Genomic DNA, 17,010 nt, shown 5'->3' with positions numbered 1-17,010 from the left:
TTGTTGTTTTTTGCTTTCCATTGACATACTGTAAACACTAGACATTGTCAACATTTTAGAACAATCTCCCCAACTTCAAGAAATTAATATTGATCTGTGCAAACATTTATTTAAGGAAGATGTTTCTGATGAGAGTATAGACTTTGAATCCAAAATATCATCATCTATCTATCTGTAAGTAGGAACTCTCTACAAAATATCATCATCAACTATCTGTAAGTAGGAACTCTCTACAATTCCTAAGAATTCTCTATCATTTATTCATTTTGGCAGTAGTCTTGTATTAAGCTTTAAGGAAAAGGCAGAGAGAGAAAGGAAAAGAAACTGTGCACACCTGGTTGCTGAGTCTCACTGGAGAGCATCTATGGGTATTTCACTTAGTGTTCAGGTTACCATAAGAGGTTACCATAAAGAGACTGCTAACCTCATTCACAAGGTGGTGTTATATAAACACAAAGTCTGAAAGTAGTACACTGAGAGGAAAAGCTAACATAAGCAAATCCAGCAATGGAGGACTGGCATCTTGCCTCATCTTCAACTTTTGAAGAAACGTAAAACTTCTGTAAAAGGCAGCCAGGCCTACAACTCATAGCCTAAGAGTGCAGATATCGTAGTACAGAATCTTCCCTGAATGACAAATAGGTGAGGGTGGCAATATATCCCAGACAATGAATTTGGAAGAAGTCTCCAATCACCAACTCATCATCCACGTAGCTACTGGTCAAAGAGTGGCATTTATAAGACCAATGACAATGCACTCACTTTTACTTTAACTTCCTTGCAATTATGGATAAGAAACAACAGTCATTAGTGCTTTACAATGAAGCACTGGGAACAAAAGGCTAATAACTTGAATGCAGGTCTTCGACCATATCACACTGTTCTTTTAAAATACAGCATGATTTTCTAGGTGAAATTGTTTACATAGCACATATGAGGGCCAAACACCTCTCTCTGGCCCAACAGAAATGACAAGAAAAATTAGTCAGAAGTAAACTTCTGAATGACATGCCCTTTGGCATATCTATCACCAAATACATTTTTCTGTATATATAAATATCGCTTCCTCTGCACAGTTTTTGCCCAGAGTTAAAATCCAGATGTAAAATTTTAAATTATAGATACCAAAAACACTTAAAGCTACTGTATCTTAATTCCTCACACTACCAATTAAGAAATTTTGCCCTAAAAGTATGAATTTTCCCTGCAATTCTCTACAAATCATCATTAATAAGATAATAGGGCAGAAAAATTAGTGGGGAGTTCATTTGAGTTTTTCCCCCTAAAGGCTGGCTTTAGTGAGAAAATTTATCTACATTTCAATTCTAACACATTGTGAATGATAAATGAACTCTACTGAATAAAGGACATGACATTGCTCTGCCTCAGATTTGTATTTCCTTTCATCAGAATATTTTACCTAGCAAAGTTCATAGCTCAGTGCTCGTCCCCTTATAAGGAATAGATAAATGAAGCCCAGCATTCTGCACCCAGGTTCAGGGCATGACTCAAAATAGACAAAAAGAAATAGTCTGAGAGGCACAAGGCCAGGCAGAAAGCTGCCTCACCATTTTGATTTCTGTCAGGTATGTCTGCTCCAGCTCCTACTAGGAAGAGCAGTAGCAATGCTATTTCATGTTGCTTTCATTGGCCGGTTCAATGGCTGCAGGACCAGAGAGGGTGAACAGATATTTGCCCTGAAGCTTCAAGCTGAACTCGAAAGGAAAACACATTACCCTCCATCACTTCCCCCTGGATCTTTCTGCACTCTCTTGTGTATTATTTGAAGAATAGTTTCCTTATTCAGACAACCTCCTGCATAATCCCACATAGCAATGGCTATAACCCTGGTAGGTTACAAATGTTGAATTGATATTGCTAAGGGGAGTGCTTGAGTCAAAAGGGAAAAAAATACTAGCATTCTTTTACAGTTGCCACGAGAAAAGTCAATTTATTGTCACTGGTTACTTTTTGAACTTGTGAAACATGGTGGCTAAATCCCTCATTTTATGTTAGAGATGAATACATCAGCTAAGAACAGGGCAAAGTGAGAAACATCAAATTTACAGAAAAGAAAATACAAGAGGTGTTGACCCTCAGAGTTCAAGTGGTATAAAGTGGGAAACATTGTAGGAAAAATGTTTATAATTCATTTTTTTTTTTGCTATTACAACATATGGCATTTTCTGAGTAGGATAATATCAAACTAAAACATTAACCATTGCAAACATTATTAGTATATCTTATTGTGGACACCAGAGCAATTACTAGTCCTCATTTGCTGGTACCAGAAAATAATGCAAAGAAATCTGTAGTCATCTATGTTTTCCAGATGTTAAAAAAATAGAAAAATATTAATTCTATAAAATACAACAAAGATAGGTCATTCTCATTTCTGAGTAATAAATACATCAGAGTAAAAAACATTAGTATAAGGCAAAAGAGTAAATTTTGCACCTCTCTGTTGAGATTATTGAAAACATTTGGCCAGTAAAAAGAAAAACTTGCCACAAAATGTCACAATGGTGGGAAAATCACTGATATAAAAACAAAGAGCTCTACAGAGAAATACACTAGAATATTAGAAAGGCCTATAAAAGTTATCTATGCTATGATAAAAAAACCCTATTTTCTATTTTGGATTCTTAATTGTTTTATTTATTTGCCTATATTTTTACAACTCCTACTTAGCAACATATATTCATTGCTGTTCTTTGTTGTGGGGGTTGGGGAGACATCTGACAAAGGTAACTAACTCATATGGCAAAAATTTAACTTTCAAATGAAATCTAAATAAACTATTAGTAAAGTCAATCAATATAATGAAAATATAGGTATAGTTACTATGATCTTTAACTTTGCCACAGAGATCACAAGGAAAAGAAAATAGGTTCTAGATGCTAAGTATTTATTGTCATTTAAAAAAAATCCCTGATAGGGAAATATCATCTCTTCATACATAAGAAATACAACTGTAATACATTATAAACTAGAGCACAAAATGTCATGGTTGCATACCATGTTGTTATCAATAGCAGGTATAGTATACAGATCACACAGTACTAGGATGTAAATAAGTCCCCACAATGGGAAAAGCACCACAGATGACTCTTTCAGGAAATCACACTACTATTTTACTTGGAAATTAAATTAAAAATTTCAGACCTATGTATTCCAAGCTTTACTCAAAAAGTTTATATATCTCAAATTATAGTACTTCATTGTAAAGCACTAATGACTGTTGTTTCTTATCCATAATTGCAAGAAAATGAAAGTAGAAGTGAGTGCATTGTCATTGGTCTTATAAATGCTACTATTTGACCAGTAGCTACGTGGATGATATATATTTAGCTGCGAAAGTAAGTCTGGTGCTTATCTTGCCCATTACTGAGGGAGTTTTTAATGAAATACTCCTAATTATCATTATTAAACATGAATAATCATGCTGAAAAACAGCAACAAAAGTAAGCAATCAGTATTAATGCAAATGGAAAAATTGATCTTTTAAAAAATGTTAGATACATCACCTCTCATAAGAGCATTTAAATTTCTCAGTTATGAATGAATTTCCTACCAATGATTTGAGACCACTGAACTACTATTTAAATAAGAGAGGAGCAGTGTCATAAAGGAGTATTCCACTGAGTTGAGAAGTTAATTTAGTTTCTAAAAGTGCTCACGTTCACAGCTGAAAAGTAGCTTAGATATTGGGACTAGTTAAATTTTAAGTTACAAAAATGTTTTATAAAGAAAGAAAAATTGTTTGCTTCCCATTCCAAGATGCACATGTGAATGAATCAGTGAGGAAGAAATCAAGAGTTGAAATAAAGAATGTTAATATTCATTCCAAATCATTCCTTATAATAATACAGTAAAACGAACACTAGTGAAGGCAATCTTGAAAATTTATTTTTATTGATCAAAAGGAAAAGACGTTTGCTGAAATAATACAATTGCCATTTTAGGTCTTCAGAAAGACTAAGAATATCAGCATCTACCAAAATACTATGTGAACAGGAGATAACAAGATAAAATTTAATGCAATACAAGGCATGAGTAAATTGATAGGTAAGTTTCTTACATTATCTTTGATATAATTCTTAATTTTATATTATCACTACATATTATTACAATATTTATTAATACAATTTGTAAAAGCAGAGAAACAAACTTAGTACCTCACAATTTAGGCTAATAGATATTAGAACAAATAAGGCCACCAAATATCCATCTGTACACATTCAATAGAAATAACTATACATAATGAATAATTCAAATTTGAAATCAGAAAGGATCACATAACTGGATGCAAAGTATAACATTTTTAATACATGATTTCTAGCTGTTCAAATGGCTTGGAAATTTGGATCCTTAAAATTTGAAATACACTCCCTCGCCTATTGTTTTCAAGTTGTATATACATATTGGTATATGCAATAATTTCAATCTGATTTGGCTAAACAAACTGTATTTTGAAAAGCTTATACATTATAAATTCTGTGACAGAAGAAGCAAACAAAGCTCACATATGCATATGGTGGAGCTGAAATCAGGCCTCTTCAGTTAGGCAGATCCACATTCTGAAGGATGAGGGCCACTCGGCTTGGAATGTACACCTAAGTCAACAGAATCATGTCAGTGCAATTGAAAGAATGTTGAAATGCTGTCGTTATATCAGAGTGACATATACATAATAGTCTCACATTTGACTAAATTTACAGTTATTTTTAAACTCTAATAGGTCTCTGAAGGCTTAATTTCACAGTTTAAACAGTTTTGACAGCAATGTAAGACTATTTTAAACCAATGGCCACTAGAGGGCTCCATATTATTTAAAAAGTCCAAGGTTAAAACTCAAATGACATAAATGACACTCTTATTGCCATGTTTAGGCATTATTAAGTGGTGAATGAAGGCTGACCTGCAGGTCACAATGTTATCTATACAGATAAATAAATGCAATATACAAAGCATTGTTTGCATCAAGATAATTTAATTTATAAACTCACCTTTTTTAGGTCTTTTAAATTTAAGACAAAAACTGAAATGTAACACAAGGGATCCCAAGAACATTTTGGCCTCTCATTAATTTAACCAAGTAAGAACTTTTCATTATACTTGAAAAAGAATGCATGTCTTTTCCATTCCATGCACAGGGCTGACTCAGCTCCTTCCTCCCTATATCTGCTTTTTCAGCTCATCTCATTTTCACCTTTCCCCTTCATCTGCTGAGCTCCAGCCAAGGGATACTTTCAGTTCCTTTAACATGCCAAACTCCTCCCTTCTTCTGAATTTTTGTCTATAATGTGCCATTTGCTCCAAACACTCTTGTCCTTGTTTGTTCCTTTCTCTCTTAGATCTTTAAAAATCCCAGCATGAACAGGCTTTCTTGACAATCCTAGATATGATAGATTGTCTATTTTCAATCATAGCACCATTTTGTTTTTTTCTAAACCATTAACACAATTTTGTGATTTTTTTTCAAGTCTATTTAAAAGGCAGAGACCATATGGTTTTTAATTTCTCACACTAAGTAGTTGCCATTGGACAAAGTAGTTGGCAATAATGGTTGAATAAAAGAATATATAATGAATAAGAAAACAATAGTAGACCAATGTGCGTGTATTTCTAAGATATTTTCTGGTGTACCTACAGATGATTTAAGTTTTATAAAATTTAGAAATGATTTGAACTCTTTGGTGCTTATCTATGTGTTATTCTTTATGTAACAACATTTAACTATTAACAAAGTAAACAGTAAAAGCATTACAGGTTGTCATCACTGTGACAATCTCTATTTCTCAGTTTGCTAATATTTTACCATAGTCACTTTATCTTTAAATAAAACATTAACTGATGAATAAAAAAATAAAAAGTCTTTTGGAGATTAGGACCAGAATAAAAGATGCAAAGCAAAAAAATAAATAAATAAATAAAAAATGAAAGAACGGAAGAGTTCATTTGCCTTGGATAAGACTTATATGTCCAATGCATCTGAACTCTGCAAATGAACACAATGTTTTCTCCTAAGGTTTTTGCAGTGAAGAATTCTTACAACATTAAAAACAAAACAAAACAAAATAAACAAATAAAAACCCCAACTCAGATATACCAACAGAAATGGTTATTTTTGAAGATCAAAGATTAAGGCAGTTTTAAAATGATGACATTTAAAGAAAATTACATTAAAAATGTAATGGTTTGAGAAGAGCTAATTTAATCTTCAATTAAAAGTAACAGTGATTTGAAAATGGTATTTGAGAAAAATGGCATTTGTGCACAAATGCTAACAGTCACTGTGCAGCTCAATGTCTCACAGTCTGATTTGCAATCAAATATTTCCAAAAATGTAAATATTATATCTTGTAGACATTAAGTGTGGGGAAACCAATGCCACATACCCATTGTATTTAATGTCTTATAACTTTTAAACTAACTGCTAATGTCATCCCTTCTCTGCAGTATTTGTTCTTTGACTATGATACATAAGATGTTACAAGGTTGTTTCAACAAAGGGAAAGTCAAGGTATGGATGATCAAAACAGGACTATTACCAACTATCCAGGATGATCCAGTCTAAAGAATGGCATATTTACACAATCAAGCTCTGACAAAAGCAACACAGACAAAAGCAAAGGAGAAATTAAATAATTCAAGAGGCTGATTCAAACCATTCCTTCCTCAAGCCATCAAAATTGGCAAAACCTTGGACAGTGATGTACCTTTACTCTGCGCAAACTTATAAGGGGATTTTCCATGAATGTATTAAGGGGTCTAGTCTATGTATTTAGGTTGAAGGTTCATGATTACTGGGTTTAACTAATTGGTAGGACAACGGGTAATAATCAGAATGGTTGTGAATTATTCTGGCATGAGCACTTAAGTTCAATACTGATCTAAACTTCTCCATAGTGCCAGAAAATGGACACAAAAATTTCTGCTGTCTATATTATAAATGTTTCTCTGATAAAATACGGTCCCACAATGCTGGTAAAAGGACTCTGATAAGTCCATGTTTCCTGATAAAGTTGCAAGGAAACACATTAATCAGGCCTAGGGAAGATAGTGATATGTCTTTCTTAGTGTATGGCACAGTGATATATCAGAACAAGTACAGTCAAGCTCCTCCTTAAATCCTATGTATTTATGGTACCTACTGTTTGATTCATCATCTCATAATGATTTTATTAGTGCAATATAAATAAAAACTAGATACTGAAAACTCATGAGCAGTCCGGCTCTCTTTGGAACTTGTGATATTTTAGCCAGCTCAAATTTAAGAGTAAAAAAAAAATGCCATAAGAAATTTAAGTTTGCAATATGTGTACTACATTTTATTTCTTGGCATTTAGTGGTTTAAAAATGTTCCAAGAACTCTCATTAAACAATGTTGGCCATTTAATGTAAGGAGCTTTATGATGCCAATTCCAGCCATACTTAGAGACCTTTTAATGCTATCTGCTCAAAAACCTTCAGTTGATAATTATATAATATCATTAACAGGAATATTGTGTAATTATATTTTTTTCACTGCAGTGTTAATTACCAGAATGTGTTTATGTTGCTCTAGAGCCTTTGTGGCATAAACAACATGAAAGAATTTCCTCAAGCAAGTAATTTTTCTTAACTACGCCTATTTATGGAATTTTGAGTTATCTTCTTTATTAAGGTTCTTAGTATGTAAATCAACTTTTTTAGAGGTTAGGAAATGACTACCAATTATACTAAAGGACTAAAGATAATCAGAACTAATCCTTAAAATGAGACAATTACAAACTTCAACAATTTAGGGTGCTGAATATTTAGGGCTAAATACTGGCTATATAACCCTCATTTTATAATTTTAACTAGAAATTTTGACACACATATAAAGAGGAAAGAAACACGAACAAATATTTAAGTATATTAAATTTAAATAAATATATTAAGTATATTAAATATAAACAATTTTTAATAGCAATACACATATCTAGAGATCTAATACACATTTAAAGAGATCATTTAGCATGCATGTTACAGTAATACATATTTGTTAACATATCTACTATTAGTCTTTCAGCATTAAATATTTTGTAGTGAGGATCACAGGAAGAACAAAGAGAATGTAATATATGGCTATGAGTTTCATTTTTCACAATTATATTCATAGTCAACTTGTCTAAAGAAAGCAGAATAGTAATATAATAATTCACTTATTGAGAGTCAAATGCATGTTAATCAACCCCATTATTTTGACTAATTTAATGACTTACTTATTACAGTAACCATTACTACAGCAAAGAAAGTAACTGATCATACCGTGATCTATTTAGTTATTCATCCATGCAAAGTGTTATTTTTCTCTAGGATCATAATTGAGTTGCAAGAATTAATTATACGAGTTTTAAAACACAGTGTCAAACATTTGCAAAGGCAAAATTTTAAAATGGAAAAGTTTAATACCATAAAATTTCATCTTTAAATTTTCTTAGAAATTGTTAAATTTATCAATACTATGTTCATATATAATGATAGTAGGATGAAAACATTCAATGGAAAACACATCATACCTTTTAATAGTCTGCACCTTTGCTTTAAAACTTTACAAATAATTTTGAAAAATAAAATTAACATTTAAAGTGACTTCAGTTATCACATCCATGCTTAGTTCATAAATTATTTTCTAAATCAAAATAAATTTTATTTTAATTCATTATTTGGTATCAGGGCTAGGAGAAAATTGATAATAATAATTATTTCTATATAGAAATGAATATTATCACATCTAATTTAGAAACATAAGAAAAAGTAAATGCTGAGAACTGAAAATTTTTCAGTTAGGAAAACTAAAGTTTTCATAATTTTGGATATAGCCAAAGTCATATTCCAAATAAATTGTTTTCAATAATTAAAACTGAAGAACAATGAAAGATACATCTATGCCAAACCACCCATTTAAACTACAAGTCTATTGTGAATCCCCAAATTTAGAATGAAAATAAACAAATCTACTTCTTATTGTTAAGTAGCCTAACTGGCAAAGTAATTAATGTAAAACCTATTGCTTTATTCACATTTTTATCACTGAGACTGCTTCAGAAATGTAAATAAATTTAATTCATTTAGGTCTCAATAATCTACTTTCTTTACTTATGCCATGGAATTTGAATTGGTGAACCAGAGAAGAAAAAGGAAGCCTCACACTCACAGAGTTTAATGTGTAAGTTCCTATATCAGGAAGCAAAGGATAGAGAAAAGATTATGCTCAAATGGAGTTTTCCATGATTGCCAGTAGAGCAGAATGGAGAAGTTCTGCCCTACCACTTTTTAGCATTTGAGAGGTACTTTGACCTTAGCAAATACATTTCAACAGTGGTACATATGCAGTTATCCCCTGGCTTCATGGTTTCAACTGACAGAGCACAGAAGTGATGGTAGGGTGGTACCTGCTGATGCTGCAGCACATGAGGTTATTTTAAGATACCTTCAAGCTCTGTTTGTTGGTATCTTTGAAAACAGATATGACACTTATTCAGTAGATCCTTTGGATTATTGAGCTTGTAAATTAAGCGTTAGCAAATGCTGTGTACTAGTGATGATGGGCAGAAATTTCATGAAAGAAGAAAAAGTTCTATTTTATCCTTGATTCCTGCCTTTATTATAGGAATGTGGGAGGCAGGTGTGATCTCACTGGTGGTAGTATGTAACCCACAGCACTTTGGGTAGTGTTCAAGCAACTTGATTGGGTTCTAGAGCATATAAATCAGTCTAATAAGGAGTTCCATTATAAAAAGCATTCCTATAGTACATTTGTTCAGGGGGTTCAATTATAATGAGGCATTATTATAATAATAATTTGTTCACATGATTCTTTTTGCTTTGGCTCTTTGAAGAATAACTCTGGCAAGAAGGAAGTCTTTTCTTCTAAGATTTTCTGTATTTTGTTGATCTATGAGGGCTTATTTAAATGAGCAATTCCTGAAGCACCTGTAGTCACTGAAAATAAGATGTGCTGCTGGGAGGACAGGGCTAACACTTATCTCACTAATGGAGTTGGATTAGAAGTCATTTACAGGCAGTGGTTAAGCTCTTTTCTATTTTTTATGTACTTGAGTTTCTTATTCCTCTACATATTATTGAGACTTAGGATCCATACTCTGTTCTACCTGCTAATTTAGAACTGCATATTCCATGTTTGCAAGATCAATTCAATTAATGCTTGAAAAGCAATCTGACTGATGCTGCCTCTGGTTAGTTGAGTTACTTTAATTATGACAGAATATTTTGCTTCTACAAAATCAAAGGATGCCAAGATATCTTTTGCCCAACCACATGATTGTGGGCCCTCATCTAAGATCATAATTTCCCTAACGTTAAGAGAAGGTATTAATTACATGTCCACAAATCACTTGGTATATGGACATGTTTAAAATATCAAAATGATTGTTGAATAGCCATGAAAACAATAATTTTTAAATGCATGTGCAGTAACATTTCAGTTTCTAGAAAGATTTTCCCAGTTAGTGATTTTACACTGCCTAAAAATCTCCTCCGGCAGGGAGGATAGTATTTTTTAATCCCCATTTTGCAAATGAGGGAAACTGAGGTGCAAAAGTTTAATTACTTAAGTTCTCAAATTCTTCTAGTAAATTGCAGGCAGGCTACTGGATCTCCAGTCTTTGCCATAACATTTTGTGATGTTCCTCTATGGCACAAGGCCCCTTTCCATAAAGGAAATTTGTTGGGACACAAGAATATTTAGGAAGATGGCTACACAAGCATTTGGCTAAATATTTCAAACCCTCTTCAGTGTAGTTCAGTTGGTTAATGTTCAGTTTTATTGTAATTGGTTTCTGTTTCTCCATGATTCCTCTTTGTGAGCTGAATTTTCTTTTCTAACCCTTCACCCTTTAAGTCATTTTAGAGCTTTATGGTAATTTTCATATTCACTTCTGAAACTATTTTTATCAATCTTTTTTCGACTTGTCAAAACCGAATGTTCTAATGAACTATAATAATTTTTTGAGCTCTCTTAATAACACATATGTACCTTTCTCTGTACATATCTAAGATTATATCAGTGTCATTACCAGCACATACAACAACACAATCCACATACACACATACTTTAGAACAATATCTAAATCTCCTGTGGCCTCTGCACTTTCCTCTAGCCTATCCAACAACTCAATTTTATCAGATTGAGATATATTGTCACATAACTCCTGATGTCATGATGTCATGACTGTGAAGCATATATTAATCTACTACCTCCCATGGTGAAGAAAAGATGCAAGTCTGGGATAGACAGATGGAGTTGGGAAGAGGGAGAGAGAGAGAGAGAGAGAGAGAGAGAGAGAGAGAGAGAAACAGAGACAGACATATGACCAGTCGGAAAAAGAAAAAAAAAAGACAGTATAATATAGATGTGATCTTGAGCCTACTATAAGGCTATTAATTAAATAAAGAATTCCTCCAAATCTAAAAAGTTGCTAAATTCTTCATCTTTAAAAGTAACACTATGAAGTAAAAATAAGATATGATATAAAGCTTTCCTCAGTAATATAAGGAAATCAGAGAATTTATAACTAGAATGAACTCAAAAGTCTTCTATTTACTATATGAAACACAGTATTACTATATGAAATATAATATCTCATTGATTCCTTTAGGGTATTTTAATTTAAAAGGCAATACTATAGAAATCTTAATGTACAATAATACAGAGAAAGCAAGAACAAAAAGAAATGAAATTGTTGCATAAAAAATAAAAATATAGGGGCTGGAGTTGTGGCTCAGTGGTAGAGCACTTGCCTAGACTGTGTGAGGCACTGGGTTTGATCCCTGGCACTACATAAAAATAAACAAATAAAATAATTAAAGGTATTGCATCCATCTACAGCTAAAAAATATTTAAAAATATTTCATTCCCTTTAAAAAATAATAAAAATATAGCATAGCCCTCCAAAATATTCATATTTTAAAAATGTAAATATTGTCATTCTCTCATTTCTTGAGAAATGTTTAATCCCACTAATACTCTAATTTTCCCAGCTGTCCCCAAATTTCCTTTACTGTAAGACTGTCCAAATCCCAAATGCATTTTATCTGGTTTTCAAGGACAGTTCCCTTTTCCTATCTCTTTTTTTTTGTTAATATTTAAAGAATTATTTTTTTGAACAAATATCACTATAAAAATAAAGGATTAAAACAGAATTAAACTCAAAAAGATTGAAAATATCATTAAGAGCTTTACTTACCAAAAGAGAATAGTGACGTCCATTGTGTTCTAAAGCCTCAGAAAAGAAATCAGTATTGTGGTCCAGTCTCTGGTGTCCTCCATATTCTGCTGCATCTGAATCTAGCACAATTTTGAATGTTCATCTCTTAAGGAATTCACAACAGATTAGAAGTTGAAGGAGATATAAAATATGTTCTGAGAGAGCAATTTAGAAGTGAATATTCTGATACTGTTAAAATCATGATTGGTCTTATGTATCCATTTCTTGTCCAATATTGTAGAGATTCTCATGTCTAAAAGGGACTTTATAGCCTATGTAGTTAACATACCCATGAAATCCTTGTTATAATTCTATCACAGCTCATCTAGTGATCATCCAGCCTGGAACTGAATATCCCTATTAATAGTGAATCTTCTTTGTCTTAAAGCAACTCATTCTACTTGTTAAGAGCTTCTTTTCCATATTGTATAGAAATTTAATTCCCTGGGATTATTTATACCTGCAAAAGGTATAAATAATAACTTTAGTATACAGTGACCTTTGAAATATTCAGTAATATCTATGCTAGTTCCATCTGTTCTTTAAATATATTACAAAATACATATTACTTTTAATCCTAGAACTTTTGATCATTCCTTATTTGATAGGGTTTTTTATTCCTTCCCCATCTCTGAATCCATTTTGGTTTTCTAGTCTCAGATTATCACTGTGAGGAACACATAATTGAGCAAAGTGGACATGCATGGCCTGAACAGTGAAGTCCTTGTTATGAACAGCACACTTCTATTAATGTAGCATGACCCAGTAAATGTACCAACCATCATGTCACAGGTGAATTCATTGGCAATCATGTGATCTGCTATAATTTAACATCTAATTTCTCATAGTGAATTGTTAATCATGTACCCATTATTTAAAATAAAATACATAATACTGTATCATGCATACACACACACACACATATATATGTGTGTGTGTGTGTGTGTGTATATATATATATATATATATATATATATATATATATATATATATCTATATCTATATCTCACACTACTTAGAAATCTTAAGTGTCTTCTAGCCTAAGGAGAGATACAGACAGGTTTAAATGCTTCCGCCCTCCACCTGGTTTATAAATTTTTTATATTGGAAATGTTCATACATTTTCATTACAGCAAAATTATTACAATAATAGTCTGAGTAATGAACAATGACCCATCATTTTCATCTTTTCCAAACCTCTGGGTCAGAGATGCAGAGGGATACACCACAGAAAGGAACTTTTGCTGGAAGTAGTGGTTTCCATCTTAGTCAATCCAGGTCAGCCTGCTCTGATTCAAACTGAAGCTGATCATCTGATTATCAATATGTTTAAACAGAAGAATGAAGCCAGGTGCAGTGGCAGAAGGATCACTAGTTCCAAGCCAGCCTCAGCAACTTAGTGAGGCCCTAAGCAACTCAGCCAGACCCTGTCTCTAAGATAATGAATACAAAAAATGGTGAGATATGAATGGTGAAAATAAATAACTGGAGACAAAGTAAACAAATGAACATTGTGTAATGTGTAGATCCATCAAAATAAAAGTTTAGCTTTTGCCCATCCTTCTAGTTCACTAAATACTTGGGTTAATTTTCAAAACACAAAATACAGTTTAGAGATATGTCCTAGAAAACTTTTTTCTTAAAAGTATTGCATAAAAGTTATTAATTAATAAATTACTGGTTAATGACAGATTTTTTGGTTGTACTGGATAAATATGGAAAGTATATCTTCAAAAGTAATTCTCAACCTATGGATTAAGAATCACTACTTGGTAATTATGTGTTATTATAAAGTTCCCACTCAGTGAGTTAGGTTATTATAAGAGACATAAAAACTACATATGAATTGGAGATTGTCTGAAGACTAAATAAATTATGTTGTTACACCCATTTGCTATTAGGGTTTGAAAATTAGTCATCTTTGTATCTTTTTTTTTTTGAGAATTTTAGTATTTATTTTTTAGTTTTCGGTGGATACAACATCTTTGTTTGTATGTGATACTGAGGATCGAACCCGGACCGCACGCATGCCAGGCGAGCGCGCTACCACTTGAGCCACATCCCCAGCCCTCATCTTTGTATCTTGCACAGTGCTTTTTACATTTTATGTACTTGGCAAATGAATGAGGGAAGAAAAATAATTTATTCTACTTTCTTAACATAAAAATTAATATATGTGTTTGTCACATGTTTTTGATAGTTAAACTGATAATTTGTTAAAATAGCTGCAAAATTAATAAGTTTTTACTCATATTTTTCAAAGGATACTGAAAAAATAATCATTACTTAAGGATCTATTTCTTTTTGACATTGAAAAGGATTATCATTTTGAAAATGGTTACAATTTATTCTCTCTCTATATACACACAATTTATAGCTACAAAGAAAAATGCTATGAAAACCATAAAGTTTCAAATATCAGTTTAGACATATTTTTCTGATCTATAATTTAAAGAAAAAATTTTGCTGCCTACTTTTGGAATCACCAGTCCTATGTTCATATGACTCAGGAACACAATGGCTTCCTTTAGAAAATGCTATCCTTAAATTCAGAAATTTCAACAAAATAAAATACTAGATTAAATATAATAGTTGGGAAAGAGCTTTATAGTTATGAATTTTCTGAGTTTTCCAAAATACCTCATCTTTTTAGGGACAATGCTTAGAATTAGAACAAATGATTGTAAAGAGCTTATCTGAGCAACTAACTTTTTTGTTTTTCATGTCCTCTTACCCCAGTATTTTTGTCACACCACATGAGTGTGTACATATGAGCATACATAAACAAACATATACCCATTAATGAAATCCACACAGCCTCAAGATGCCTATTTATCCCATTTCCACTAAAGAATATACAAAAAACAAAACAAAACTCAGAGATAATTTATAGTATCTCAAACTACTTTCTTAATATGGTTTCTAATAACATAGCACATAGAACTGTTAGCAGGACACCTCAACAGATTGTCATTGTCCATAGCTACCTCCCTATACCTAGCATAATTCCTTGTCATAAATGGTTCTCCATAAATTCTTGAAAGTGATTTTTAGGATGAGCACCTTGACTCTTCAAGAAAGGTCAAGTCATATATATTAATTTTTATATTAAGAAGGTAGAATAAATTATCTTTCTTCCCTCAATCAATTGCCAAGTACATAAAATGTACAAGACACTGTGCAAGATACAAAGTTGACTAAGAGATGGTCTTAGTTAACATGCAATTAATAACCTGTAAGGGAAGTATTATTAGGCATACAATGAATGTCTGAAGTAGAGCAAACACAGGTATGCAGTGAAACAGAGAGTGGAGGAGAAAAGGCAGGACTAGCAGCTGGTACATAAACAGTTTTGAAGGTTGGACTAGGCTGAGAATACTTATTTTGTTAGTTTAAGTATAATGATGTTGAATATTCTTCAGAAAGGATATGGAAATCAAGAAAATTAACTCACAGATACAGGCAAAGTAAAAAGAAGAGGAGAAAGGCTAAATTAGGGAAACTAGAAATCCAAACAGTCCAAGGATAACAAGTATGGTTGAAGTATGATAGAGAATGTGGAGAGACATAAAAAGACCAAGATTGTGTGTCTCAGGAACAGTACTCAAAAGTAAGAAAACTGATATTCAATATAGTGAAAGAAGTGGGAGAAAGAACAGATTTGCTCAATGACAGGCAACTGGTTAAGTGGTATAGCTGGGATATACACATAAGTCCAATGGAGATCTGATTAGCTGACTTCCTATAAGCTACCTTCTGTATATGCTACCTGTTTTATGTCAAGAATCAGGCCTACTGTTTTCTTATGGAATTTCTTATTTAATTCTAAAGTTGAACTTCTCAGCATAAAACAGGCCAAAATGAATATTACCTGAGAAAAGCAGGGAAATGAGATAACATAATATTCACCTAAATTGTTAATGGAATCAAATTTAAAAGATTGGCATTCTAACATTACTTATGGAGTTAGGTTATCTGAGGCTTACCACAATTGTTTTATATCCATTCATTATTCATTGGGTTCATTTGATCATTTAAATTGGTAAATATAAAGTATTGAACCAAAAACTTTTCCTTACACATTTTGGAAAAATACTGTGGGAAAAGAATGCTATTTTTTTTTAATAGAAACTTATCTTTGATTTGAAAAAAGAAGATCAAATAGGCCCCTATCAATCTGGATAGCTTTTTAAAATATTATGATTTCTTAAATTTAAGACCTTCCTAAGTATTTGATATATCTACCAACAGGTTGAAGTAGATAAGAAATTTTAATCATTATTTTATAATCTATGTCCTTAAATTTGAACTAAGGAAGAGCCATGTTCTGAAGGAGGGCTGTACTAATAAGATTAAAGAACAGTGAAGGCATGAAGACTCTCAAATTCAATGGCTCTTCAAATACTTCAAAAGCTGCTGTGTTTGCTCAGTCACTTGATAAAGTGTCTGTGCGAAGTATAAGGATTTTGATGTAAGAAGTACTATCATTTATATCATTCTGCACTAAACTCACTTTATTTCCACTGATGAAGCTCAGAAAATTTACTGTAAGGTACGACCCCTGGAGTTTCAAACTGAGTGACAGAGAGGGCCTCTCCAGTGACAAGATGACGATAAAGATAGAAAAGCTGGTAGCTTATCATATATCTTCAAATCTAACATATCACCAATTTTAAGATGAATTGTTTTCTCTGTCACCAAAAAGAGAAAAATATATCACTACTGTGCCAATCATTGCAAGAAACATCCA

At 32.2% G+C, this 17,010-nt stretch overlaps 1 protein-coding gene across 5 annotated transcripts in view; it reads right to left on the bottom strand.

Annotated features, from left to right (window-relative positions):
• Positions 1-3,887: 3,887 nt before the first annotated feature.
• The window catches only part of Gbe1 (1,4-alpha-glucan branching enzyme 1), a 253,379-nt gene continuing 240,256 nt past the window's right edge, over positions 3,888-17,010 (bottom strand). For all 5 annotated transcript variants that reach the window (XM_048803507.1, XM_048803508.1, XM_048803505.1 and 2 more), the window contains 2 exons: positions 12,240-12,357; positions 3,888-4,616 (listed from right to left, as the gene is read on the bottom strand). In XM_048803507.1, coding sequence (XP_048659464.1) covers positions 4,560-4,616; positions 12,240-12,357 — 175 coding nt within the window. In that variant the 3' untranslated portion in view covers positions 3,888-4,559. The remainder of the gene's footprint in view (positions 4,617-12,239; positions 12,358-17,010) is intronic.

This window comes from Marmota marmota, unplaced genomic scaffold (genome assembly GCF_001458135.2).
Source record: "Marmota marmota marmota unplaced genomic scaffold, marMar, whole genome shotgun sequence".
Taxonomy (NCBI): domain Eukaryota; kingdom Metazoa; phylum Chordata; class Mammalia; order Rodentia; family Sciuridae; genus Marmota; species Marmota marmota.
This window is presented reverse-complemented; position numbering and strand designations above follow the sequence as displayed.